Source organism: Leptonychotes weddellii, chromosome 11 (assembly GCF_054177405.1).
Source record: "Leptonychotes weddellii isolate Sample4059 chromosome 11, ASM5417740v2, whole genome shotgun sequence".
Taxonomy (NCBI): domain Eukaryota; kingdom Metazoa; phylum Chordata; class Mammalia; order Carnivora; family Phocidae; genus Leptonychotes; species Leptonychotes weddellii.
In genome coordinates this window covers 10,218,281-10,230,878 of record NC_138379.1, presented here as the reverse complement: position 1 = coordinate 10,230,878, position 12,598 = coordinate 10,218,281, and the positions used below count along the sequence as shown (strand labels likewise).

Genomic DNA, 12,598 nt, shown 5'->3' with positions numbered 1-12,598 from the left:
CCCACTCCCCCTGCTTGTGTTCCCTCTTTCCGTCTCTGTCAAATAAATAAATAAAATCTTTAAAAGAAAAGATTTATTAATACTTATTTTATTTTTTATTTTTTTATTTTTTAAAGATTTTGTTTATTTTTGACAGACAGTGTACAAGCAGGGGAAGCAGCAAGTAGAAGGAGAGGGAGAAGCAGTCTTCCCGTGGAGCAGGGAGCCTGATGCAGGGCTCGATCCCAGGACCCTGGGATCATGACCCGATCTGAAGGCAGACGCTTAACCGTCTGAGCCACCCAAGCGCCCCTTATTTTATTTTTTAAAGATTTTATTTATTTATTTGTCAGAGAGAGAGAGAGAGCACAAGCAGGGGGAGCAGCAGAGGGTAAAGCAGGCTCTCTGCTGAGCAGGGAGCCCGATGCGGGGCTCAATCCCAGGACCCTGAGATCATGACCTGAGCCAAAGGCAAACGGTTAACTGACTAAGCCACCAGCCATCCCAATACTTTTTATTTTTCAGAGAGAGAGAGAGAGAGAGCAAGGGGAGGGGCAGAAGGAGAGGGAGAGAACAGATTCCCCGCTGAGCATGGAGCCCATCTCAGGGCTCGATCTCAGGATCCTGAGATCATGGCCCAAGCCGAAATCAAGAGTCGGACGCTCAACCGACTGAGTCACCTGGATGCCCCATGGTAGTTCTTTTTTGAATCCAGGGCATTTACATCGGGTGCTTTCTTCATGCTGGATAGGATGTTAGGCAGTTGTCTTACTCAACAACGAATTTTTTTTTTTTTAATTTCGCTGAATTAGAACATTCTGCAAGGCCTAACACCTCACTGGGCGTCACTTATAAAATAGAGACGATAATAGCCCCTGCCAGATCTGCCTCCAAGTGTGCTCGTGAGGACCAGGGGAGCAGATACATATGAAATAGCCTGGTAGAGGTCACAGCACTTCAACCACGTCCCTGGAGAACTATGGCACGTCTGTAGCTGCGTGTGCGCTAATACCCGCTTCGGGGAGGGCGTGGTAGCGAAGGCACAGCTTCCGAAGCTCTGGGATCGTAAGTGCCTTGAATTCCTAGGTCCTATCTTTTAGCCGTGATGTTGGTAGCTAACGTTTGTTGAGTAGTGCGTGCCAGTCCCTACTATGAAAGCGCTGGTAACATTTAGCAGATCACAGCATTGCCGTTTTATAAGTAAGGAAATTAAGGCTCAGAAAGGTGACATCATTTGTCCCAGTTCCCACAGTTCACTGGTGACAGAACCAAGACTTGCGCCTCCCTGACACCACACCCAGACTCTTGCTGTTCACTGTGCCGCTTGGGGCATCATGACTCAAGAAGAGGTGGACCTTTGGGAAGACTCTGCCGTCCAAGGCGTCGTCTTTGACCGGCACTAAGTGTCTGCCTTTGGTCTCCTGCCTTGACTCGCTCAGGTGCTGAAGCTGCTGCTCGTGGCCTGGGATCGGCGCCTCATCTTTGCCATTGGTACCTCCAGCACCACGGGCGAGTCAGATACCGTCATCTGGAACGAGGTCCACCACAAGACAGAGTTCGGCTCTAATCTCACAGGTCACGGCTACCCAGACGCCAATTACCTGGATAATGTGCTGGCTGAACTGGCTGCCCAGGGCATTTCGGAGGACAGCACTGCCCAGGAGAAGGATTGAGCTGGGGGGGGAGGGGGGTCTTTGGGCCAGGAGGGGCTGTGGGGACCACAGGGCAGGAAGCGGGAGAATCAAGGTGGAAGTCGGTGCCATGCCCTCCCGACTCCCTCATTTCCCCTTCTGTCCTATCCCCATCCCCCATCCCCCCTGGCCACAGCGGGGAGTGAGATTGAGTAAGGTGACGTCATTCATAAACCTCATCCGCCACAAAGGGGACAAGGGATGAGGGCCATCCTCGGTCTGTTCCCATGGAGTTTTCGGTGCTGGGTAGGCAAGAACCCCCCCACCCCCCTAAGTAGGGGGCACGGTCAGCACACTTAGGGTACGGACAGTGCGTGGGTACTCCATACCCTGGCCTTGTGAAGCCTGAGATTCAGTACCTCAGCTGGCTTCTTGCTGCTTCCACTCTCCTTTGAGAGCGGAGTTTCTGCTTTTCTCTCCTCCTCTGGAGGCGAGGAGCTCTCACTGTGCAAGACTGGGGGGCAAAGGGGTGAACCGCTAAACTGCTGTGACATCAGAAATCAATGCCTCTGTGTACAGCAAGGAAGCACTTCTCACCAAGAGGGTCAGGGAGGCAAAGGCTTCTGGGAGCACATTTAGCTCTCATAACAGTCATTGGCTTCTCTGGGCCCTCCCTCCTCACATTTTTGACCTGTCCAAAGAGGCAGCTGGTTCTCTTGTGTGGATGGATGGACTCTGGGATTCCTCTCTGGGGTGGCATCCCATGATGTTTCCAGCCCCTCTCTGATCAGACCAGAGTCTGCATCCCACTTAGCATCTGAACTGTCCTCAGGGAGAGGAGCCCAAAGCCTTCTTCCCAACTCATCCCAGACCAGCTCAAAGATTCCATGAGTTTCATCAAGTCACTGTGAGTAGAGCCCACGGGGCTCTGTGCCATCTGTTTGTGCATATATATGTGTGTGTGCCTGTATGCACCACTGGGCCAGGTTGGTGGACAGTCCCATCCTGTGTTCCCATTCTGTTTTGCAAACTGTCAAACTCCAGTTCTGATGGGGATCAAACAATCAAGCTGTGGTTCCTTAACTTTCCTCACCCTTTGCAACCCATCCCATAGTAAACTTGGACCCAGATGGTAACAATCATGCATCTTGCCAGATGCCCCAAGGAACTGTGCTTGGTAAGAAGTGTAAGATGAGGGCTGGACTGACCCCTTTTTATATCTCTTTCAAGATTGGATCTAACCAATTCACCCAGTCTTGTTTCTATGAGGGCTTTGATCTGTCTCCATGTACATTTGCTAATCAGAGCTCAGAGGTGGTGCTGGGCCCCTCATCTGTTGCAGATTGACCTAGAGCATGGAGGGAGACTTTTTAGCTCATTCCTAACAGGGTTGGGACCACATCATGGTCCAGTCCAACCTGCATTTGGGTTGTGTCCCAAGACTCTATCCCCTCTCCAGCATTCCTCTTGCTTTTCGCTTCCCTTAAGGAATAAATTGGGGGTCAGGGAGGAGAGAAGGGGGATCAAGAAGGGAAACCCAATTCCCCCTTTGAAAGTGGGTTCTTTGAACTATATGTTTGAGGGAAGTTCCTCTGGATACTAATTTGAATTTATATACCTCATGTTTTGGGGGTTTGACGTATATATATCCATATATATTTCATAATATTTGGAAGGTTTTTGATGCTAGAAAATTGAAACAAAAGAACCTTCAGAAATGGTACTTAAGTTAGAACCTGAAGCCAGGCTTTCCTGCGAACTGGCTCTGGAGCTCCTTGCTGTTTGCCCATAACCGTTTTGACGTCCGTGTGGCCAGTGGATTCCCCTGAGTGTCACCCAGTTCCTTGGGACATGCTGGTGCTGAGCCTTTCCTCATTCTTCAAATGGCTATCAAGATGCTAATTGGCTCCAGCAGAGGGAGCTCTGATAGGAGGAATTGTTCCTGACACCTTAGGTCCAGTTTCTCCCGTCAGCCGGCCGCCATCTTATCTCACCAGCGGACCAGGACATTGGACCTGAGTTCACTGCACCACAGGGCACAGTTTCCTGCCACAGTCGGGAGGAAACATATGAACTCAGTGGAAGGGACATCGCTGCAGTGTTTAATATCACACCCCGTGCCCTCTGCCAGGCTACCGTGTAACAGAGATCATTGAAGAGCCTCACTGTAGACTTAGTACCATCTCCGCCTTCAGCAGGAGACCCGGGTCAAGTGTCTGCTGAGCTTCTCACCCACGGGGATCAGGAAACAGATTTGAGGGTCAGTGGGTAGAAACACACAGCTGTGGAGTAGGTGGGGAGAGGAAGAAAATACACTCTGACAACTGGCAGTGGTCAGCGGGGAGAGGCTGGTTTCCCTGCAGCAGGCAGAAGAAGGGATGGACGGGGAAGGGGACAGCTGAGCAAAGAAGGGAGAGGACTGCGAATGGACCAGGCAGGGTGCCAGGGGCAATACCACTTTGAGAGTGAGTCTTCATACTTCAAGACTTCCCTGTCTAGGATGCTGACTATGTCTGTGCCCCGGTTCTCTTCCTCTCTGAAGATGCTCCACAGGCGTGACCTCATCCTTATGCTGTTCTTCTGGGGGGCTTTCTAGGCAGAAGGGATCTTGAATCTCCTTTCTAACACTGTGCCAGGCAAGGCGGGGGCGTCCCTTTGCCCTTTCCCTGTGCCAGCCTGGAAAGGCACAGTCTCGGGCTCAGTGAGAACCCTGCAAGCAGGGGTCCTGAGCACCCGCCCCTCCAACATAGGATGTTTTCCCACCACTGCTGTTCCCGCTGTGTCTCCTGGCCTGCGAGGGGAATCCCATGCCTTTCCTTTCATGCACCAGCAGCCTACTTTCTCCCTTCCTGAGTCTCCAGGGATGACAAATGGGATTGAGGACAAACTCTGTCAGATGTGCATCCCTTAAAGGTTACTTGTGTATATGTGGTTGTGCGTGCCTTTGTGTTTCATACCCTTTCCTCTACCTTTTTTGTAAAACTTGGACTTCTCTGTGGTTTTACACTTGGTCAAAAGTACTCGTCCTGTTATTGCACTGTTGTGTGCATGAGAGGGTAGGGGGCAGGCCGCATGTAGTACAAGAAAGGGCCCTGTCCCCTTTTCTTGTCTGTGGTCACTGGCAATTGAGTGGGGGTTTTCTGGGAGAGGGAAGGCGAATGTCCTAATGTAAATCTTTGTAACTGGTGTGTTTTGAAGTCCTTGGTGTTGCTCTGTGAGAGGACATCGCCACCTGGTGCTCATGAGGTGTATGTGCAGAACAATAAATGGCAAGTGAACAACCACAAATTGCTGTTAACCTGCTTTTTGCAGATTAGGGCACCGAATTGTGAGGCATTTGGGGCACTTCCCCGACCTGTAAGCAACCACAAGCCCCAAGTTGGGGTGGGGGAATCCCTTTTCTCTTTTTCCCCCCCACATCTTTTCCACCCATACATTTGACCAAGGGACCCGGCTTGACTTCTTGTTCCTCTCAAGAACTAGACTGCACCGCCTCGGCTGGGGAAATGTAAGTGAATCTATGTGGGAAAGACCGCCTTAAAAAACACAGATGTTTCTTACAGTTCCCTCCACCTGACTACTATGTAGGGTATGTTTCAGTAATTTGCAGGCTGTTGTTTCTCAAATAAATAGTATTAATCCCTACACTAACACGAACACAAAATGCAAATGCAAAGCTGCCCTGATCACCCAAATGTGTCTCTATTTCTGAGAGTCTAGAGAGTGTTGTTTTCGCGAAGCTGGGGTTCATCTTCCCACAGAGCCCAGCCTGAGCTCCTGGGTCAAGACAGCAGAGCCTGTGAAATTCCCACTCTGGGTTCTGACTTTGCAAAATGACCAGAAAACTGCAAACGCCCGCATTTTCATTTCCTGTGGATGAGCAGTCAGACAGCGTGTTCCTTAAGTACACATTTTAATGCATACTTATGCATAATTTTGTTAGAAATGTAAGTTTGTGAAGAACTTTTATTTCAAATGGCAGTTAGCATTAAAAGTCCGAGAGCCCTTAGCTGTACTTTGTCTCTGACTCAGTCGTCTTCAAGGAATTCATGGGGGAATTTGCAAAGAAGTGGTTAGTTCAGCTGAAATTTACCCACAAAACCCCCAGAGGTTTAGGAGACTATTTTAATGCTTAAGCGGCAGAGTTCAGAGACGAGGTTGCAGAAATCAGTGTTGGCGGCTGGGCAGCCGGGGATGAGTGTGAGTGTGAGTGTGAAGGTGAGGGTGAGATGAACGAGTAGCCTCCTTCCCATCTTCCCACAGGCTGGGATGCTGCAGGCTTCTCAGAAGGATTTATGTAAGCCTAAACTCATGATTGTGAATGTTAACGAGGTGAGGACAGATTATCCTTCATAAAAATTAACTCATTCGTGGCATCTGATTCGGTGAAGAGACATGTAACTATTAAAAATGTTGTAGAGAAGGAGCGCCTGGCTGGCTCAGTGCGTAGAGCATGTGACGCTTGATCTCAAGGTTTGTGAGTTCAAGCCCCATGTTGGGAGTAGAATTTACTTAATAAAAAAAATTTTTTTTTTAATGTCGTGGAGAGGTATTAGTAGACTCACCTTAATCGTTACAATTCGGTGAGATTGGTATAAAAATTGGGCCAAACCTCCCCCTCAAAAAAAAAGAAAAAAGAAATAAATAAGTTGAGCAAAGCCCCAAATGCCAGGAAACACTCATGCATCCTGCTGGATGCCTGAGGGAGGTCAGCCTGGAACAGAAATAAATGTATCACAAATGGTGTTGGATGCCTTTTTTGTTTCATTTAAACACATAGATTTGATCATGTTAGCCTCTTTTCTGCTGGGGGAAAAAAAACAAAGGTAGGGTACATAATTGGTAGGTTCTGCTCTATTTTGTTTTAGGGAGGAAATAATACTTAGGTGTGGGTTTACTTTGTCTCCTGCCCCTAGAAAAATGCAGACTTCTTGTTGGAATGTGGTGTGTGGAGGGAGGGTGGGGATGTGTGTGCACACATGTGTTTGGGGTGTGTGTCTGTGTATGTTTGGGGGATGTGTTCAGGGGGTGCACACGTGTGTTTGGGGGTGTGTACATGTGATGCGAGGACAGAAAGGGGAAGGGCCCCTCATGGACGAAGCAGGGGTAGTACTCTGGTAACAGAGACCAGGAAACTGTAATGCTTGTTCTACCCCAATCTGCAGCTCCATAAGCCAGGGAGGTGGTTAAGGGTAACCAGTTTCCCCTGAGTGCCAGGATCTTGTCCAGTTCTCACCCTTTTTTTAACTTATGCCTTGTCTCCAAACCATCCCTTCTCCCTTGACCTCCTAATAGAAGATTATAAGTTAAAATATTTTTTTGAGGACTTTATGACACTTGTCTGAAGTCCAAAAGTGACCTGGTCTGAGTGAGTCAGGATTGTGGCTGGAAGGCTGGAAAACGTGGACTTAGTAGAGACAACATCTTGCTGTTCAGATGAGCTTGAGAGGACCCCGTCCATCAGTACAGAGCCCTCAACAGTGAAAATCAGTGGCCATGCGGGACTTCCCGTATCTTCTGGCGGAACTTTCAGCCTCCAGGAGCATGAACTCCAGAGAGATTTTTTAAAAAACAAAAGAGTAGGAGGGTAACACTTAGAAATTCTTACAGCTCATGAATTGGAAACCGTGGCCGATCTCAGATTAAATGCATGGTCTCCAAATCCAAAGGTCAACATGCTCCCCCTGTCTCTTTTCTCACGTATGTATTCAGGTGAAGATAATCAATGATGCACACAGAGAAAAGATACCCCCTTCATGTTTTAGCCCCCACGATGACTTTGGCTTAAAAAGTCATGTTGGCTCTCCTACCCCACCCCAACCCTGTCCACGCAGCTCTGTTCATTTTGTGGCCGGGAGCCCTAAGGAAGTCACAAAGTTATACCTGCTTTTTCTTGCACCTGCCACGCCAGTCCTCAGGAAGGCAGAAGTGAAGAGTGAAGGGATGAAAGGCATGCTTACAGAGACGAGAGAGACGTTTCTCCGGAGAGATTTAGGCTGGACTCTGCTCCTGCTCTTGGTCAGGGGCGCCCCCCGTCTTTGCAGAGCCCGCCGCCAAACTCTGCCTCTCGTCCTCCAATGCCTGGTAGCCCTTCTTCTTGTACTTCCGGGTGCCGTAGACGGCCAGGGCAATGGTGGCTGCCAGGACAGTGGTGACCCCCATTGTGACCCCAGCTGCTGCCCCTCCTGACAGACCACTGCCATCCCCGTGGATGACCCCCATGGCCCTGCGCAGCTCTAACGGCTCCCCCAGCCTCCACTGGTGGGTCTGGGAGTCTTTAATCCAGGAGCTCGACGTCTCGCTATTTGTCACAATGACAGTGTTGGTGGCAGCCTGACTCATGAGGGGTGGCCGGGTGTAAGGTGGGAGCCTGGCAGGGGGCAGAGCGCCTCCTGTGAAAAGCCCGGCCTTGACACAGTAGGACACTTGGCATCCATCACTGATGAGGGCTAGGTGTTGGCTGAAGCCCCCAGGACACTTTTTTAGAGAAGGTGCCCCTAAATCGTTGGCTATGGCAGAATTTACCAAGGGGTTTCCGACTGCACAGCTAAAGAACCCACCAAACGGGACGGAAAACCTATATCCCAACTCATAGTCCTGAGAGGCACATACCTTGAGGTTTTCAAAAAGTCTCAGTGGAAAATAGCCAGCCGGGCAGGACTGTGCGTTTGTCAAAGGGTTTATGCTCTTACCAGTGAAGAGGCCCCCGAAAAGCAGTCCTGAGTTTTCCGGTATTTGGCCATTCGCCACGCACCAAAAAGCCCTAAATTCAGCCTTTGCCACCCGGAACACATCTTCGCACACCGTCTTGCAGAAGATGAGGAGGGTGCATCTCCGTCGACACTCGAGGTGGTTGTAACCCTCCTCGTGGATCTGGGACAGCAGGTGGACTGGGGAGTAGCCAGAGGGGCAGGAGAAATCACCAGTGAGCGGATTCTTCTGCTCCAAGTTTTGGCAGAGCTGGGCAACCTCCTTCCCTGAGAGCTGGGTGCATTCCTGATAAACTCCTCCAAAGGAAAAATTAGTCATTTTCCCCTCGCAAGAGCCATCATCAGTGTTGGCCTGAAAATTGAAGTTGGGCGAGTTGACATCTGTGCATCCAGGGTAGGTGTTGAACGTGTAATAATGCCTCACGGCAGCCTCCACCGTGCGAGACAACTTCTTCACCAAGGGCCCTGGCAACTCAGGCAGCATGTCGGGGTTGATGAAGAAATGCAGAGGCAGGCCATCGCGGTCTATGGCCACCAGGTGGTTGGTGATGCTCTGCTGCCAGGCCTGGAGGGTGATGCCTGGGTAAAAAGGAACCCCTCCAATGCTTTGCACCCTGGAGTTGGTTCGGTTTGAGAGATAGCTCTTGGTGAGGACGCTCTGCGACGTGTAGTTCTCCTCAAATTTGTAGTTCACGACGTTCATGAAGGCAATCCCAGCGGATGCGGTCACAGCAGTGTGACTGCTCTGGCTGTCCTGTAAGAATGAGGATCTGATGTGGTCCTCCTGGATGAGAGCAGCTCCAGCATCCACACTGGTGATGACGTGGGTGCCATAGTTGAGGACCAGAAGCTCCGCCAGGTAGGTGGCCATCCGCGTCTGGTTGTTCTCCAGGCGGTCAGAGATGTCCATGAGCTCCTTCTTAAACCTCCAGCTTAGTTTTGAAGCTGAGTTGATTTTGACCGTGTAGATCAGGTTTCTTACCTGAACCCGGGTAGTTATAGCTTGGTCTTTCACTTGAAGGGTCTTCATCTTCTGGAAATCAGAGGAGAATTTGCCATTGACCTTGGAATAAAGGGAAAGCTCCAAGTTGATGGAGAAGGAGGTGCTGCTCTGGTAATTCACCCAGGACCCCAGGATTTCGGAGTTCATCTCTAGGTTGCTCTGTTTCTGGGCGATGCTGACGATTTCATCGGGGATGATGTACTGTCCATCCTCTGTGGTCCTGCAGCTCCTGTAAGTCAGGTCCATCACCCGTCCCATGTCCACATTCCGCAGGTTATCCCAGCCCCCTCCGGGTAAGACTTCTAGAACAGGTAGTTTTAAGGCATTCTTGCATTTTTGAAATCCAGCCTCATTTGTCTCTCCCAAAGGCTTGTCCGTTTTAGCCCACGCTACTACCGCCCAGAAGAGGATGGCACCCCCAAGGCCGTTCATGGCTCAGCCCCAACCACACGCCAGCCCTAAGTCGCAGCCAGCGAGCTTGGTGCAAACTGAACAGATGGGAAAGAAGGCAGCTGCTGAGACAAACACATACAACAGTTCTCCTCAAGCCACCAGTTCCTCTTTAGGCTAATCTCAGGGCAAAATAGGGAAATGAGAGTCTATCAGAATACTAAGGCCCATCAGGACTTTGAAGAAAATCATGTTGTACTAGGTATGCAAACGCAGCCCTATATCCTGAACAGGTAACCACCCTAACTGCCCCCACCGCCGCCCAGCCCCAGGCTAGTGACTGCAACAGCAGTGGGCTCTCAGAAAAAGGGCGACCACATGTCTTACTGCTTCCTTCACAGGAGATTTCCGGCTTTGAAAGAAACCTTTGGTTTCACGTTCTGCTCTGATGTTTCAAATTTTCCTTGACGGCTCTCTCTTGGGACTCCAGTATCAGTTTCCTTTTACTGTAAATGCAGAGGTGAATGGCAACATCAGCATTACTGAGACACCGCGCCTCCACCTTACCTAGGCTCGCTGTAGGTCAAGGCCAAGGCCTGGGCTCCCATTCACCGGAGGGGGAAGGCAGTTCACACACGAGAAAGGAGGGAAAATCTTGGACATAAGTCCTGTGGAGTTGTACTGTCACAAGCCTAAAAGTCCAGGCTTTGGAGGTGCCATTACCTGAGGCAGAACTGTAGAGACCTGAAGAGGACTCGGTTTTGCTGCACGCTGGAAACCTCAGTGTGTACTGTCCTCCGCATCCAGAGTCAAAGCCAGTGATCCGCACACTGTTGTTTCCTTCCATGCAGAAATGTTTAAGCAAAGAGAAAATCCACACTCTAATCTAGATTTTTGATTGATGAAAAGCAGACAGTGGCCCAGGAATATTTGTGTATGTATATACACACTTATACATCCTCTGTGTGTGTGTGTGTGTGTGTGTACGCAGTTGGCAATAAGTGGGTACCTGCTGTTACATCTTTAATTTTTTGTTCTGCTGCTAAGTTCATGTACTCATTATAGGTGTGTAAAAAAGAATGTGCCTCTTTATTACTCATTTTTTTAAAGCAACAATTCATTTGTTCTATCGTTAGGAGAACATAATTTCATGAATCTCCTTCGGTGCCTATTAGACCCCGTAATTTGGAAGAGTGTTTCCAGACCCATTGATCTAGCACAGGATTCATCAAAGCCCAGCTCCATCACTACTTTAAGACCAGTAGGGAGCATCTTAGTACATTCAGTGGTAGCCAAATAATCCAAAGCAATTAACGAAGTTCCCAATGGTACCCTCACGCCCCCCCCCCCCCATCTTACCACGAACCAGATGCAGCGCTGAGGCTGAAAACATCATGTTTCAGTTTACATGTATCACGACACCATCACCTGTATGCAACCCGGGAAAAGTTCTCAGGGGACTGAATGGCGGCATATTGCCCCTGATGCAGTGACAGCTATTTTCAGATAGAAATAGACCAGTTGTCCAGGTTCACAGGTGGAACTCACTCTTATTAAAACCTTGGTGACGTTCTGGGTTTATTCATGGCTAGGTTTATCATGCATGGAGGAATCTACTTATATCGGGGAGGGATTAATGCATGAGCCAGTGTCCAGTTTATATTTGGCCAGAGAAGCAAGCCTGTGCATGGGATGTCCTGGCTAATTTATAAATGAGTTAGTTATAAATCTGTAGCTCAGTAGAGTGATTTGACCACTAGAAAAATTAGAGGTGAGTGCCCTCGAGTACTTCCAATAAGTCTATTAAAATCCCCACACACTCCTTGTCAGACTCTCGCAGGGCTAGTTCATCATCACGAGAAAACCCTCACAATGACCCAGTTTTGGAGACATGCTGACAGTTTCTTACTTTTTGTTTACCTGTTAATAGATCCTGTTGCATTCTCACTCTTCTGCAATGAGAATAAAAGCAAGGCGAATATAGATCATTCTCTATGCAGGTGTTACTATAGCTCTGAATGCACACAGTTGTCTTGTTGTTTGGACAGTCTTCTTCATTTCTACCATAGCAAAAAGTGGAAAATAGCTAAAAGAGCCAGCAGGAGTGAAATTATATTGCATCCATATGACAAAATATTTTACAGCCATCATAACTGTATTTTCTTTATCTTTTTTTATCTTGTAATTAGGTCTTTTTTAATTTTTATTTTTTTAATATAATGTTCAGTTAGCCAACATATAGTACATCATTAGTTTTTGATGTGGTGTTCAATGATTCATTAGTTGTGGATAGCACTGGGTGTTATACATAACTATATTTTCAAAAAATTTTAGTAATGTAAGAAATTCTTATGCCATAATGTTAAGTGATAAAAGCATGCTAGACACTTAGTGTGACCTCCACCATGTACACATATATATCACAAGAGAGATATACACCAACTCATTGACAGCGATGGTATCCAGCTTGTAGGTTTTATAGATGATTTAAACTTTTCCCTCTCACTTTCGTATATTTTTGGAGTTTTCAACAAGGAGCATATCTTTACTCATCTGACACATTTTTAGTGAGAATCTACTAAGTAGCAAACACAGGGATGGGTGTGGAACAATCATCGCCTATGTACTCAGGAAAATAAGCAATGAAAATGCATTTTAAACACAAAAGAAACAAATTATTTTTGGAATTTTCATATACCTGAAATGATGTGAAGCCTGCGATTGCTGTGTTCAAGGAAGTTCTCTTTTCTATTCATGGAGAAACAATGAAAAGAGAAGTGTAGAATGATGGGAATTCCAGCACAACTTAAATTTGCGTGCTACCGGCAGGAATTGCTGCTCATGGCGGTCAGGTGTGAGGAAGTGGCCATGAGACCTTGACTATG

General features: G+C 48.3%; 2 protein-coding genes across 2 annotated transcripts in view; one reads left to right on the top strand and one right to left on the bottom strand.

Moving 5' to 3' along the window:
- The window catches only part of DTX4 (deltex E3 ubiquitin ligase 4), a 21,895-nt gene extending 16,997 nt beyond the window's left edge, over nt 1–4,898 (top strand). The window contains exon 5 of the mRNA XM_081798919.1: nt 1,414–4,898. Within this exon, the coding sequence (XP_081655045.1) occupies nt 1,414–1,652 (239 nt within the window). The 3' untranslated portion in view covers nt 1,653–4,898. The remainder of the gene's footprint in view (nt 1–1,413) is intronic.
- A 608-nt stretch (nt 4,899–5,506) lies between these two features.
- MPEG1 (macrophage expressed 1) lies at nt 5,507–10,028 on the bottom strand. Its single transcript, XM_031018761.2, has one exon. It carries the CDS (start codon nt 9,753–9,755, stop codon nt 7,602–7,604), a length of 2,154 nt encoding a protein of 717 aa, XP_030874621.1. The 5' UTR covers nt 9,756–10,028; the 3' UTR covers nt 5,507–7,601.
- Between the last annotated feature and the right edge of the window lie 2,570 nt (nt 10,029–12,598).